This window comes from Bos mutus, chromosome X (assembly GCF_027580195.1).
Source record: "Bos mutus isolate GX-2022 chromosome X, NWIPB_WYAK_1.1, whole genome shotgun sequence".
Taxonomy (NCBI): domain Eukaryota; kingdom Metazoa; phylum Chordata; class Mammalia; order Artiodactyla; family Bovidae; genus Bos; species Bos mutus.
This window is the reverse complement of record NC_091646.1, coordinates 27,439,113-27,455,828: the sequence shown is the minus strand read 5'-3', so window position 1 is coordinate 27,455,828 and position 16,716 is coordinate 27,439,113. Positions and strand designations below refer to the sequence as shown.

The 16,716-nt window shown below is 36.9% G+C and overlaps 1 protein-coding gene across 3 annotated transcripts in view; it reads left to right on the top strand.

Annotated features, from left to right (window-relative positions):
• Nucleotides 1-16,716, top strand: part of KLHL13 (kelch like family member 13) — a 195,880-nt gene that overhangs the window by 67,853 nt on the left and 111,311 nt on the right. For 2 of the 3 annotated variants that reach the window (XM_005899949.2, XM_070365856.1), the window contains exon 2: nt 12,609-12,682. The exons of the other annotated variant lie outside the window; for it this stretch is intronic. In XM_005899949.2, coding sequence (XP_005900011.1) covers nt 12,633-12,682 — 50 coding nt within the window. In that variant the 5' untranslated portion in view covers nt 12,609-12,632. The remainder of the gene's footprint in view (nt 1-12,608; nt 12,683-16,716) is intronic. 3 annotated transcript variants of the gene reach the window in all.

The window sequence follows — 16,716 nt, the reverse complement described above, 5'->3', positions numbered from 1 at the left end:
CGAGTAAAAGATTGAGAGATACAAACTACTATGTATAAAATAAAATACAAGGCTATATTATACAGTACAAGGAATATAACCAATATTTTATAATAACTGTAGATGAAGTATAACCTTTAAAAATTGTGAATCACTTTTTTGTATACCTGAAACTTATCTAATATTGACTATAACTCAGTAAAATTTTTTTAAATGTGGTGAAGGATAATAATGTGTCTTTAACATGCTGTGAGTTTCTCTTGGTTTCTGACACACGCACACACACAAATTGAGGTTGAACCTCTCTTCTTCTGCTTCTTTGTTGTTGTTCTTCTAGGAAAGGCCTGTTCAAATACTTGCCCGTTGGGTTCCTCATCTTTATAAATGATTTTGGGGGGACTACTTTATGTATGATGAGCATTAAACTGAAACTTCCTTGGTGACTCAGTGGTGAAGAATCTGCCTGCCAATGCAGGAGACACAGGTTTGATCCCTGTTCCGGGAAGATCCCACATGCTGTGGAGCAACTAAGCCCATGTGCCACAACTTCTGAGCCTGTGCTCTAGAGTCCTGAAGCCACAACCACTGAGCCTGCACGCTCTAGAGCCTGAGCTCCACAACAAGAGAGGCCACTGCAATGAGAAGCCTGCACACAGCAACTAGAGAGTAGCCCCCACTCTCTGCAGCTAGAGAAAAGCCCTAGCAGCAATGAAGACCCAGCACAGCCAAAAATAAGTACATAAATAAAAGTTAAAAAGAAAACAAAAATACTAATTAGAAAAGATATATGCACCCCAGTGTTCATAGCATTATTCATAATAGCCAAGATATGGAAACACCCTAGATATACATCAATAGATGAATTAATAAAGATTTGGTATATATAAACAATGAAATACTACTCAGTTATCCATCAACAGATGGGCTAATGAAGAAGACTTGGTATATATATACAATGGCATATTAGTCATAAAAAATGAAATTTTGCAGTTGTGTCAACATGGATAGACCTGGACGGTTTTGTACCTACTGAAATAAGCCAGACAGAGAAAGTCCAATACAGTGTTTTCACTAACCTGTGGAATCTAAAAAATGAAACAGATGAACAATTATAACAAAATAGAAACAGACTCACAGATAGGGAGAACAAACTAGTTGTTACCCAAGGATAGGAAGTGGCAGGAGGAGCAAACTAGGTGAAGGGGATTAAGAGGTACAGACTACTAAGTATAAAATAGTTACAAGGATGTAATTTACAGTACAGGGAATGTCCTTTTTGTATGGAGTGTGTTCTATAAAAATATTAAGTTACTATTTTGTATACCTGAAACTAATATAATATTGTATGTTAACTGCAATTAAAAACAAGAAAATAAACTGCATTTTTTGTAATTTGAAAATGTGAACATTAAATAGGAAAAAAATCTCCTTTATATTATTCTACTACTTTTATATATTTTTTCATATGTAGAGATTTAATTCCTCTGAGGTGTATATATATGGTATAGAGAGAACTTCTATTTTTTCCCACTAATGTATCCAGTTTCCTCACAAATATTTATTGAGAATTTCATCTTTTTTTGCTAATTGTGACTGCCACATTCACCATAGTTAATAACCATATTTATTTTGATCTATTTTTAGATTCTGTTCTGTTGATCCTTTTGTCTGTTCCCACACTAGTACCACACTGTTTTAATAGTTACTGTGCCTTAATAGTTGCATCAAGTGGAAGTTGCTTCCCCCCTTACTTAAAAAAAAGATTTGGGCAATTTTTATGTGTTACATCTCCCATTGAACTATAGTTTCAACATGTAAAATATCCATCCTCCTCCACAATAAAAATCTGACCCTTTGCTAATTTGATTCAGATTGCATTGCATTTCTATATGAATTTTGTGTAAAATGTCTGTTCTTCAATATTCTGTGTGGGGGGGTATCTGTGTCCATGTATTCATTTATTCGGGTCCTTTCCTGGGGGCTCAGACGGTAAAGAATTTGCCTGCAATGCGGAATATCTGGTTTGATCCCTAGGTTGGGAAGATCCCCTGGAGGAGGGCATGGCAGCCACTTCAGTATTCTTGCCTGGAGAATCCCATGGACAGAGGAGCTTGGCAGGCTACAGTCCATAGGGTCACAAAGAGTCAGACATGACTAAGTGACTCACATTTTAAAAAATTATTTTGTGAAATTTTATTTTTATAAGTCTTTCACATTCTTTTTAAGCTTATTCCTAGTTATCTTACAAATCTATGTCTTTGTGGAACTGATATTCTTGTAGTAGTCGATTTACAGTGTTAGTTTTCCAGTTAATTCTGCTCAGTTCAGTTCAGTTGCTCAGTCATATCTGACTCTTTGCTACCCCATGGACTGCAGCACTCCAGGCCTCACTGTCCATCACCAGCTCCTGGAGTTTATTCAAACTCATATCCCTTGAGTCGGTGATGCCGTCCAACCATCTCATCCTCTGTTGTCTCCTTCTCCCACCTGCAATCGTTCCCAGCATCAGGGTCTTTTCAAATGAGTCAGCTCTTTGCATCAGGTGGCCACAGTATCGGAGTTTCAGCTTCAACATCAGTCCTTCCAATGAACGCTCAGGACTGATCTCCTTTAGGATGGACTGATTGGATCTTCTTGCAGTCCAAGGGACTCTCAAGAGTCTTCTCCAACACCACCGTTCAAAAGCATCAATTCTTCCGCACTCAGCTTTCTTTATAGTCCAACTTTCACATCCATACATGACTACTGGAAAACCATAGCCTTGACTAGACGGACTTTTGTTGGCAAAGAAATGTCTGCTTTTTAATATGCTGTCTAGGTTGGTCATAACTTTTCTTCTGAGGAGTAAGTGTCTTTTAATTTCATGGCTGCAATCACCATCTGCAGTGATTTTGGAGCCCCACAAAATAAAGTCAGCCGCTGTTTCCACTGTTTCCCCATCTTTTTGCCATGAAATAATGGGACCAGATGCCATCATCTTAGTTTTCTGAATGTTGAGCTTTAAGCCAACTTTTTCACTCTCCTCATTCATTCATCAAGAGGCTCTTTAGTTCTTCTTCACTTTCTGCCATAAGAGTGGTGTCATCTGCATATCTGAGGTTATTGATATTTCTCCTGACAATCTTGATTCCAGCTTGTGCTTCATCCAGCCCAGCGTTTCTCATGATGTACTCTGCATATAAGTTAAATAAGCAGGGTGACAATATACGGCCTTGATGTACTCCTTTCCTGATTTGGAACCAATCTGTTGCTCTATTTACAGTTCTAACTGTTGTTTCCTGACCTGCATACAGGTTTCTCAGGAGGCAGGTCAGGTGGTCTGGTATTCCCATCTCTTTCAGAGTTTTCCACAGTTTATTGTGATCCACACAGTCAAAGGCTTTGGCATAGTCAGTAAAGCAGAAATAGATGTTTTTCTGGAACTCTCTTGCTTTTTCCATGATCCAGTGGATGGATGTTGGCAATTTGATCTCTGGTTCCTCTGCCTTTTCTAAAACCAGCTTGAACATCTGGAAGTTCACAGTTCACATATTGTTGAAGCCTGGCTTGGAGAATTTTGAGCATTTACCAGCGTGTGAGATGAGTGCAATTGTGCGGTAGTTTTAGCATTCTTTGGCATTGTCAAAATGTGGTCCACTGGAGAAGGGAATGACAAACCACTTCAGTATTCTTGCCTTGAGAACCCCATGAACAGTATGAAAAGGCAAAAAGATAGGACACTGAAAGATGAACTCACCACGTCGGTAGGTGCCCAATATGCTACTGGAGATCAGTGGAGAGATAACTCCAGAAAGAATGAAGAGACAGAGCCAAAGCAAAACAACACCCATTTGTGGATGTGACTGGTGATGGAAGCAAGGTCTGATGCTATAAAGAGCAATATTGCATAGGAACCTGGAATGATCATGAATGAAGGCAAATTGGAAGTGGTCAAACAGGAGATGGCAAGAGTGAATGTCAACATTTTAGGAATCATAGGAATCAATGAACTAAAAAATTCTTCTGGACTTTTTATAAAAACTTTCATGTTATCTGTAAATCTTAGACCTTAAAGTGTCATTCATGGTCTAGCAGCAGCAGCAGCATTCTTTTTCAACCTCTTAGAAAAGCAAATTCTCTGGATCCATCCCTCATCAACTGACTGAGAAACTCAGAGGTAGAGCCCAGCTGTCTGTGTTCATCTTGCTCTCCAGAAAACTCTAATACGTAGTGAAGTTTGAGGACCACTGATGTAAATGATAGTTTTTATTTTTTCTTACCCATATTTTCACTTCTCACCTCTATTTTCTTGCAAGATGTGTATGTAACAGTTCACAGTCTGTTATATAGAATGGATTGTATAGAATGGACTTTGAAGAGCCTGAGACAAATTAGTAACTTTCCAGAGAAACACTGGAGAGGGGAATGATGGGAAATGAATACTTTTTTAACCAGGTGAATGGGTAGTGGGGTGTACTTAACCTCAGACTGAGGTTGACTGGGTCAGAGAAATTAAGTATATTAAGATGAATTTTAGCCCTTATTATATAAAAACAGTAACTATTAGAAAATCAGATAGAATTACATTAATACAAGGACAATAACTTCCTTCAACATTGGTAAAAGACAAATGATTCCATTAACCAACAATATATCCCAAAGGCATCCATAAAGCTTTTTATAAGTGTCAGTATGAAAAGGGACTTCCATTGGATCACACTGAAGAAGGAAGGAGTGGTATTATTGCAAAGAGCAGTGGAACTGCATGGTGTAGGTACATCAATAAAGAGCAAGATGGTAGTGACCATGTGGGGCAGGTTACCCCCGTGACTGCAGCAATAAAGGTGAAATTATTAAGAGTGTGTCAGTCTTGGCATACAGCCAGGGGAAGGAAGAAACCTATGGGTTATGGAACGTGGGGCTCCAGTATATTTGGTTGGAGGAAGCCAGGCAGGCTGATCTCTTACATAAAGGGTATATTCTGAAATCAGCTGTCACTGCAGCCATTTGTACAGTGCAACTGTTATTCTTTGTAGCCTTGCACATTTTGTTAGGGGTGCTTATGTGGGAACATTCTACATGGTTCTAGTTGGTTTCAGAATTTCTCTAGGGAAAAATCATCACCCAGCTCAAATCTCGTGCTCTATTGTTTTAGGGTAGGACCTCAGTGCCATGGGTGGGAGGGGAGTGTGGTGTCTGTCATGTGTGAAAGCTGGAGGATTCAATAGTCTGTGACATGTTAAAAGTTAACCTTTAAGTAACAAACTATTTCTGTTCCTTAAATTCCAAAGTTTGGGATTTCAAAATGATTTTGAATTTTTCATGACACTGCTACATATAACTTGATTTAGAGAGAAGAGCAATTATGTACAACTTTTCTACAGGTTGCCATGTTTCGATTTTGTAATGTTTAGCACTTTTCACTGATCTTTTCTATCAGCCTTCTTTTCTCACTGTACTCAAAATTTTAGTTGAAGACATATGATTATAGAAACTCTCAGAATTTCTTTTATATAACATCAGCTTAGTTCATAAGCAGGGCTTTCCTTACATGGTGTGAAATTGGCTAGGCATATCTCAAATCTCATTATTTTTAAAGCTGTTGGTTCTTAGATAGGGTAGGAAAGTGAGACTGTGGGGTTTAATTAAATACTAAGTCATAAACTAGAATCTCTATTTGAAATATTATCTAAGTGTATGACAGGTGATTGAGAATTATTAGATTTGTGAGTTACTTAAAATAAATGCTTGAGAGTAAAATTAGTTGAGCTTATGCAAGATATCTCAGCTATCAGAAACAGTCTTGTCAGTTTTATTTCTTGTGATCCAAGTAGAATATTTTAAAGGCAAAACCACAATTAGATTTTTGTCATGTGTGTGCTCTGAGTAACAACTAGTCTCCCTTTTATTTGTCAGAGTATTTATGGCCATGGAGAATTTTATCTTTTTAATTACAGTATGTGTCTAGGTATATATTTGTCCTGTCCTTTTTTTTCCCTTAAATGTTGGCCTTTATATGTCATGTCTTGTCTGCTTGTCTACACAGTCCCTACTTTAGGGCAGAGATAATACATGATACTTTCTTTGTTTCTTTTATTAAAACATTTCAAGCATAGGGAAAAGTTGTTCTTTAGTTGCTAAGTCCTTTCCGACTCTTTGCAACCCGGCTGTAGTCCACCAGGCTCCTCTTGTCCGTGGGATTTCCCAGACAAGAATACTGGAATGAGTTGCCATTTTCTTCTCCAAAGGATCTTCCTAACCCAGGGATTGTACCCACATCTCCTGCATTAGCAGGTGGATTCTTTACAACTAGCCACCAAGGAAGCCCTGCAGGGAAAAGTACAGAGGCCAGTATAACAAACGATCACATAGTGAAAGTTGCTTAGTCATGTCTGACTCTTTGCAACCCCATGGACTATACAGTCCATGGAATTCTCCAGGCCAGAATACTGGAGTGGGTAGCCTTTCCCGTCTTCAGGGGATCTTCCCATCCCAGAGATCGAACCCAGGTCTCCCGCATTGCAGGCGGATTCTTTACCAGGTGAGCCACAGGGAAGCAACTGTGCAATATCTTAATGTTTTACCATTTTTGTTTCAGATGCTTAGCAAGATGTTAGATTCAGGCAGAACTCCTAGTGTATCCCTCCCCAATTGCATTCCTCACCCTTCTTCTCTTGAGGTAACAACTGTGCCAAATTTTCTTATCATTCCTATGAATATTTTTATGCTTTTTCTATGTATGTATATGTGTGTGTCTATATGTCATCTGGTATTACCTTATGTGCTTTTGAAATTTATTTCATAGTATTGTACTTCTTTTAGTTTGCATTTTTACTTAATTTTTAATTGAAGTACAGTTGATTCACAATATTGTGTTAGTTCCAAGTGTACAGTACAATGATTCAGTTATACACACAAAGACATATATTCTTTTTCAGATTCTTACCCCTTATTATTATTATAAAATATCAAGTAGAGTTTCCTGTGTTATACAGTAGGACCTTATATTTTATTTTATTTATAGTAGTGTCTATATGTTAATCTAGAATTCCTAATGTATCCCTCCTCCCCCCTTTCCCCTTTGATAAGCATAGTTTGTTTTCTGTATCAGTGGGCCTATTTCTGTTTTGTAAATATGTTCATTTGTATAATTTTTTTTTTAGGTTCTATTTGTATAATTTTTTTTTAGGTTCTACACATAAGCAATGTCATAATGTTTGTTTTTCTCTCCCTGGCTTACTTCACTTAGTATGATATCTCTAGGTCCATTCATGTTGCTGCAAATGGCATTATTTCATTCCTTTTTATGACTGAGTAGTATTCCATTATGTATATGTACCACATCTTCTTTATCTATTCATCTGTCAGTGAACATTTAAATTGTTTCCATGTCTTGGCTGTTGTAAACAGCACTGCAGTAAAGATTGGGGTGCAATGTGTATCTTTTCAAAGTACAGCTTTTTGCAGATATATGGAGTGGGATTTCAGGATCATACAGTGGCTCTATTTTTAGTTTTTAAAGGAACCTCCATATTGCTCTCCATAGAGGCTACACCAGTTTATAGTCCCATCAACAGTTTACTAGGGTTCCCTTTTCTCCATACCCTCTCCAGCATTTATTATTTGTAGACTTTGATGATGGCCATTCTGACCAGTGTGAGGTGATACTTCATTTTAGTTTTGATTTGCATTCCTCTAAGTAGCAGTGTTGCGGAGAAGGCAATGGCACCCCACTCCAGTACTCTTGCCTGGAAAACCCCATGGACGGAGGAGCCTGGTAGGCTGCAGTCCATGGAGTCGGGAAGAGTCAGACACGACTGAGCGACTTCACTTTCACTTTTCACTTTCATGCATTGGAAAAGGAAATGGCAACCCACTCCAGTGTTGTTGCCTGGAGGATCCCAGGGACAGGGGAGCCTGGTGGGCTGCCGTCTATGGGGTCACACAGAGTTGGACACGACTGACGTGACTTAGCAGCAGCAGTAGCAGCAGCAGTTTTGAGCATCTTTTAGTGTGCCTTTGGCCATCCGTATATCTTCTTTAGAGAAATGTCTATTTACATCTTCTGTCAGCTTTCTTATCTCACTGTACTTAATCAAAATTTTAGTTGAAGACCTATGATTATAGAAACTCTTAAAATTTCTTTTATATAACATTGGCTTAGTTCGTACACAGGGCTTTCCTTACATGGTGTGAAATTGGCTTTTCATCTTTTGCCCATTTTTTTATTGAATTGTTCATTTTTTAAAATATGAAGTTGTACAAGCTATTTGTATATTTTGGAGATTAATCCCTTGTTAGTCACATCATTTGCAAATATTTTCTTCCATTCTGTAGATTGTCTTTCTGTTTTGTTTATGGTTTCTTTACTGTACAAATGCTTTTGAGTTTAATTAGGTACCATTTGTTTATTTTTGTTTTTATTTCCATTACTCTAAGAGACAGATCCAAAAAGATCCATTTATGTCAAAAGTGTTCTGCTTATGTTTTCTTGTGGGAGTTTTTTTTTTTAATGTAATGCTTTTCAGATATACCTGCTCTAGTATCTCCTGTTACTAAAACAAAGTAAAACAAAACATTGTCTACTTCCATCCTATATCTCATTCCATCTGTTGTGCTTGGTTGCTCAGTTGAGTCTGAATCTTTGCGATCCTGTGGACTGTAGCCTGCCATTCTCCTCTGTCCATGGGATTTTCCAGGCTACTACCTATTTATATCTCTTGCTAAGTAAGTGTTGTATGTGCTTATTTCCTGTCTTCATTCTCTCTTAAACTCACAATAATGAGCCTTTTTGCCACCATTCCATGTAAACACTTCTTATCCAGGTGACCAGTGACCTCCCAGTTACCACACCAAGTTGTTGTTCTCCATTTATCACTTAACCTCTCAGCAACATTGGACACATTTGGTTACCTTCTAAATTACTTCCTATAACACTTTCATTTACCTTCTAAATTACTACACCTCTTTGGTTTTCCTCCTCCCTCATGGCCAGTCCTTCTCATGCCTTTTGCTGCATTCTTGCCAGCTTTGTTTAGAAATAAATTGAATAAAAAAGTTTAGGATGAAAAGTGACCATCTCTCTCTGCCACCCTCAAAACCCATATCCCCTTTCACTAATAAAAAATATAAACAGATTTCATTTATGTGTGTATGTTTGTGTAAATCCTATGATGGGAACAGTGCCTCATTTTAAATTACAATTATTTGCTTATTAATGATTCTTATTTTCTGTGCACCTTCTGTTTATATTATTTGCTCATTTTTTCTATAGTGTTTTACTGATTAAGTGTGTAAGTTAAAATCATTAACTGTTTGTCGGGTATTGTGAATTTTTTTCCTACTTTATCAGATTCCATTTGACTTTGTGGCATTTTTGAAGTACAGAGTTCTAATTTTTTGCTATAATCAGCTTTAACAGTTTTTTTCCTTTATGGTTCCTGGCCTCTAGGTGCTGCTTACCTTCTCCACTAAATCATAAATAATTTCACTTTAGTTTTCTTTGGTCCTGCTTCAAAGCTTCCTTTTTTTACCTTTAAATCTTTGATCCTTCTGGAATTTATTCAGTGTATGAAATGAAGAGGTGTGCATCCTGTTTATTTTTCTAAGTGACTACTTGATTGTCCCCCAATCATTTAATCATCTCTATTTCTCTTGTTTGAGGACCACCTTCACTATAGAGTAATTCCCTGGTGTATTTGAATTACTCCCAAGTTATTAAAAATGTATTTATTTCTGTTTTATTTTTTAAACCACTTCAGTGTGACACTGATATGGAACTACCCTTGAAAAGAGATCATCATGGACTTTATAGCTGTCAAATCATTTAGCTGTGTATTTCTTTGGGCACAAAGTGAAACAGTTGAATACTCTCCGACCACTCTTCTTCTAAACTATCCTTCTTTTCACATTTCTCTTAGTTTCCCTCCTACCAATTGTCTCATTTCTTTGCTAGCTTGTCTTCCTCTGTTTCTTGCACAAAAGTGTTCATTGGATTTGCACTTTATTCTGGCATGAGTAAATACTTCCCCATCTCACCCCTTGAGCTGTTACTTAACTGGCTAAATATTCCTGTGTTTTCATTTCTACTTCGAACCTAAATCTAGAACTATATTTCCAATTTTCTATTAAATACTATATGATGTGCTCTGGGTTATTTCAATATGTGTATACAAACCATTGTTGTCCTTGTTTTCAATGTTTTTCTTTCTTTCTATACCCTACCTCACTTGCTATCATCACCATTTCTTCCTGTTACTTAGATTTTATCTTTGATATGTCTCCTTTTCCCTTTAAAATCTGTCAGTAATCTGTCACAGGTCCTAGTTCTTCCTTCCTATTCTCATAGTTTTTGTCTGTGCTTTCATTTCATGCTTTCATTTTGGAAGTAGTTTCTTATCAGTCTCCATATTTCTGGTCGCTCTGTCTCTGGTCCAGCCCCACATTACAAGAAGTGTTAATTTTCTACTACATGTATTTGATCAGACAAACCCCATGTTTAAAAAGTTGGTTTCATTTATATCCTGTATAAGTTGATCACATGCACTTACTTCCTCTTTCTTCTTAACTCCATTAAAATGAGAGTAAAGAAATGGAAAAATTCAAAAGGACAAAGAGAACAGGAGTGGAAACACTGACAGATGTGAGGTTGGAACTATTTTATTTTATGTTTCTTTTACTTTTAGCAAAGGAAGTTATAACTCCAGTATCTTCCCCTACATGTTTTGAGAGAAACCAACTCATTCTTCCCATAGAATTCCTAGTATTTCAAGACTTGGAGGTGCCTGGTCTGCAGAAGGCAGGAATGAGTCATGAGATTGAAAACATGGGCTGTTCCTTGAAAGTCTTTAAAATAAGTGGCTAATGTCCCCTGTACCCCATCTCTGCTCCTCTGGAGACCAGAGGGTTATTATCTGGAGAATTTGATGGGAGAGCCCTAGACTCAGAGATCCACCTGCAGCAAGTGGATTGCTTAAAACAATGGGATTACATGAAAATTTGCATACCTCATTTGGGGACCTCTATGTTCTACCCTAGATATAATTGGTAAGATGTTTTATGAGTTATTTTCACATTCCCAGATTCCTAACGGTGATCTAGATATAATAGGTTTTCTCTTGGCACATCCTCTAAGAAATCAAGTAACCTAATAAGCAAAATGAAAAATTTCTCAGCATCTCAAAACCCTAACTGGTTAAACATTTTCAGAAAATGTAAGTCAAAAGTCAGTTGATTTTGAGATGCTTAAAATATTTTATTTTGTTTAGGCTACTCAGTTTCTTTACTTGATTATAAATTTACTTGATTCTTTACAGGATTATAAGCAGAAAAATGTGATTGTGCAAATAAATGTAAATGCTGTGTTTTCATTTGATTTGTTTCTTGTTTAGAGTTTTGAAGACCCAAGAAATAGAGTATAGTTGACCCTTATACAACACAGCAGTTAGGAGCACCAGCCCCCAAGCAGTTGAAAATTCTCTTATTGCTATCTCTGTCTCAAAAAAAAACAAAAACAAAAGAATTGATAAATTGTACACCCATGGATGTGAAGTTGAAACAGTTTGGGTAGAATCAGGACTCAAACCCTAGTTCTTTTGATTCCATATTATGATCTGTAATCAAACACAAACATTTCCCCACACTTAGTTAATTTAAAGATGTATACAATAAAAATGTGCATACTATATTTATTGAAAAAAGTCCACATGTAAGTGGACCTGCATATTTCAAACCTGTGTTGTTCAAGGATCAACTGTACTTTTTTCTCTTCTGCTTTTTTGCTTTTGTCCCTAAATTAAGGGACAGGAAGAAGGCAGGGAACAATTTTCCCCTCTAGCTTCATTATTTTAGGTTTTCACAGAGTTTTGTAACAAGCATAATTATATGAACAAACTAAATTGGATAGTGTACACTTTTACCTTCCAATGCAATAAATAGATTTTATTAATAAACATTTATGTAAAGTATACACTTTTGCTTCCCAATATAGTTGAAATTAATAGAATGCATTAAATACATTCTTTATTGCCAATGCAAAGCATCCACACTACTAAAAACATATAGTTACTACCACCCCACCTGCTCTTTCCCATAAAAGCAACATTCCTACCTCCATTACCTATTTTATATCTTTAAGTTTTAAAAGTATTTAAAAGCATATCTCTATCCTTACTTTTGAGCAATCACTTGGAAAATTATGGACCCTCCATGTGGTCCCCACAGGCCTCAAGGCCCCCTGGTAACTTGGGATTCAACGCCGTGTCTGAATCTGCTTGTCAAATGTTTGCCTCAGCTCTTTGCTTCTAGCTTCTGTGTCTCACCCAGCTTCACACAGACTCCCCCAGGTCTTCTGACTGTCGTTTAATCCAACTTCCTGTTTACATGGTGGTTTTTCCATGGTTAATTGTTGGCTAATGATTTCACATGAAATTAGCTAGTACTCTTTTAATGATTCAGTACTGAATTTTGTAGGTATTTTGACTATTGCAGATTCAGTTTCTTAATTTTCATAAGCTGTAGTATGGATACTAGATACATGGATGTGCATTTTGTTTATCACAAACTATGTAGAATATTACAAAGGTAGCAAAATGTGAAAATTCGAGTATTGATTTTCATAGTAAATATTGACTTCTTTTCCTCCTGCACAGGTCATTATCCAACGTCTAGAGGTGATGGATCATCTGCATAGAGGGGAATCAATTGCTGCAATACTCCGTAACCGGTATATTTATGGAAGCAGTTTACCTTATAAGTTATATAATGTCTCTTCCATTTATTTATTTACCTAATATAAGTCGGTACTCAGTAAATATTTGTTGAATACCTGTTATAAAATTAAAATATTTGCTATATGAGTAAATAGAAGAATGCCTGAGTGACAAATGGAATGAAGAGAATGTTAATGACTATATTCTGATCTAATGAAAAAATAGAAAATATAACTAGAAAGCAAAATTGGTGGACATTGTGAACACCTGGAATTCAGTCAGTGGAGCTATCGATGTGAGTTTTTGGTTTTAAAGCATATCAATGAATAAATAGGGCTTCCCTGGTAGCTCAGCTGGTAAAGAGTTTGCCTGCAATGCAGGAGACCCCAGTTCTATTCCTGGGTTGGGAAGATCCACTGGGGAAGGGATAGGCTACCTACTCCAGTATTCCTGGCCTTCCCTGGTGACTCAGATGGTAAAGAATCCTCCTGCAATGTGGGAGACCTGGGTTCGATCCCTGAGTTGGGACGATCCCCTGAAGGAGGGCATGGCAACCCACTCCAGTATTATGGCCTGGAGAATAGAATTCAGTCAGTGGAGCTGTTGATGTGAATTTTTGGTTTTAAAGTATATAAGTGAATAAATACTGGTATCCATTGCTTACAAATAGATGTCTCAACAAAGTATTTTTTTAAATAGTATTGTCTGTGTTTGAGTGTACATTGCTGTTATCTGAAATTCCAGTTAAAACTTTTTCAGGGACTTATGAGAAATTCAGAGCTTCTTCTGTCAATTTAGGATTTTAAGTCATTTAAAGAAATATGGCCTTTGTTGGTGTGTGGAGAGCTGGAGCTTATCAAATAATTCAAAGTCTAACAGTGCTTGTATTGAAATACAAATGTAGGATTTTAACTATTTCAAAAATATAATATTTTTGTTACTCAGTTCTAAGGTACTTTAAAAATAGCTTCCCTGGTGGCTCAGAGGGTAAAGCGTCTGCCTGCAACGCGGGAGACCTAGTTTGATCCCTGGGTTGGGAAGATCCCCTGGAGAAGGAAATGGCAACCCACTCCAGTGTTCTTGTCTGGAGAATCCCATGGACGGAGAAGCCTGGTAGTCTACAGTCCATGGGGTTGCAAAGAGTCGGACACGACTAAGCGACTTGACTCACTCGCTCATTCATTAAAAGACTATGGAAGGAGGGGAAAGGTTGAAGTATGAAGGGGACATATATAAAGTCATTGTTATTTGAGAGATACCGTGCTAGGAATTTTGCATAGTATTCCCATCAAAGGAAAATCATATGAAGAGTATACGCTTGTTGGAATGTGGGCAAAGGGCTGTAAGGTAGACTTATTCAGAGATACTGCACACAAGGAAGTCATTGCAGGAATACTGTGTGGCTATATAGAAGAGAAGAGTAGATTGCAGGGGTAGATTTCTAGTGGGGAATTGAGACTGCAGAGTTCATGTGCTGCTGAAGTCAGGGGTCTGTATCACACATTTGGAAGAGGAACTGGTAGGAGGGCAGTATTTCCTAAGCTTAAGTTGATAACTGAGGTAGTTATAGCACAATGGAATTTGTTTCCATTATTATTATCAAGATATAATTACATATAGTAAAATACAGAAACATTTAAATATACCTCTGGATTTATTTTAATACATGCAAACATCCAGGTAACCACAACCGAGGTCAAGATATGAAACAGTTCCAGAGAACTCCCTCGTTGCCCTCTCCAGTTCGTGTCTCCTCCCGTCCTACTGACTTGTGTATCTTGGGTTCGTGTTGCTTTTCTTGAACTTCATGTAAATGTAGTCTAACACTGTGTATTCTTTTGTGTATGGCTTCTGTTGTTCAAAATAACGCTTTTGAAATCCATTATTATTGCAGGTATCAGTAATTCCTTGTTTTTATTGCTTGTAGTAGTCCCTTGTTTAAATATACCACAATTTATCCATTTCTTGTTGAGAGTCATTTAAGTTATACTCATTATTTGGCTATTATGAATTAAGCTGTTGTTGATCTTTTTAGCAAATTTTTTTGTGGACATACATATATACTCATTTCCTTTGGCTATATACCTAGAACTAGAATTGGTGGGTCATATGTGTATATATGTTTATTTAATTTATTTGACATTATTAGAAACTGCCAAACACTTTTAAAGAAGTTATACCAGTTTCTTCTCAGACCAATAAAAAGTGAGAATCTTTACAAACTCTTGGTGTTTACTTTTAGTTATTCTCTTGGGTGTATAGTTGTTTGCCACTATGGTTTTCACTTTGCATTTTCCTCATGTGAAATGATGTGAGTTTGTTTTTGTATGTTTGTTAGGTATTTATCTGTCTTTTAGAAGTATCCAAATCTTTTGCCCATTTAAAAATTGATTTTTTTCTCTTTGAGTTTTTAATTTTTTTTCTTTATATTTAGATAGATGTATTATGACTATTTTCTTCCATTCTGTAGCTTCCATCCCCTTTCTTATTGTGTCTTTTGGTGAGCAGTTTTATTTTTGTTTTATTTTTATGAAGTTCAATTGTCACTTTTTCTTTATGCTCAGTAATTTTTGCATATTTCTAAGAAATCTTTACTGTCCCAAATTTCAGGCTTTTTTCCTAATGTTTTAACCCCTGCATTGTAAGTGCATTCTTGACCAGAAACTTAAATAAATGAACTTATGACATGTTTGTATACACAAATTGTAGAACAGTTTCATATTCTAAATAAAAAAGAAACCAGACACATTTAGGAATGTATGAGAAGTATTAACCCTTTGTGACTAGGAAAGTTTTATTCCAGACTGTGAATTCTTTAATACCATGAAAGCTACTCATATGATGCAGTCTGTCAGTAGATTTCCTAAGAAATAAAAGATACAGTAAATGCTGAAGGTGTTTGAAAAAATTCATTGCCCATTTTAAGATTTAGAGTTAGTGAGTGATAGAAAGTTGTACTCTTAACAAGAATAGTAATTATCTGTCTGAAACCAACAAACAAGCATCGCACTTAATGATAAATATAAGAGTTGTTCCTTAAGCAGCAACAAAACAAAGATGCCCTCTATCACCATTTTAACGTGTATCTGTAAACTATGGTCAGTGTCGATAAAGAGGCATAGTTCACAGGAAGGAGGAAACAAAAATGATCAAGTTTTAGAAGATAGGGTCATGTACCTACAAAAGCTAAGACTTAAAAACAACTTCTTTGTTCACAGAATTTTATTTTTTTATTTTTTTTTTTTTTTAAAATTTTATTTTATTTTTAAACTTTACAATATTGTATTGGTTTTGCCGAACATCGAAATGAATCCTCCACAGGTATACACGTGTTCCCCATCCTGAACCCTCCTCCCTCCTCCCTCCCCGTACCATCCCTCTGGGTCGTCCCAGTGCACCAGCCCCAAGCATCCAGTATCGTGCATTGAACCTGGACTGGCGACTCGTTCTATATATGATATTATACGTATTTCAATGCCATTCTCCCAAATCATCCCACCCTCTCCCTCTCCCACAGAGTCCAAAAGACTGTTCTATACATCAGTGTCTCTTTTGCTGTCTCGTATACAGGGTTATTGTTACCATCTTTCTAAATTCCATATATATGCGCTAGTATACTGTATTGGTGTTTTTCTTTCTAGCTTACTTGACTCTGTATAATAGGCTAAGTTCTAAAATGTAGTTAGACATAAGGTAAAAATTACAAAACAATACCTTTTATCTGTATCAGACATAGCCATTTAGAATATATACTGGGGACTTGACTGGTAGCGCAGTGGATAGGAATCTGCCTGACAGTGCAGGGGACACAGATTCAGTCCCTTATCTGGGAAGATCCCACATGCCATGGAGCAGTTGAGCCTGTGCACCACAACTCCTGAGCCTGCACTCTAAAGCCCACGAAGGTGCAAGTACTGAGTTTATGTGCTGCAGCTTCTGAAGCCTGTGTGCCCTAGAGTACATGCTCCGCAATATGAGCTGCCACCGCAATGAGAAGCAGGCACACTGCAAGGAAGAGTGGCCTCCACTCACTACGACTAGAGAAAGC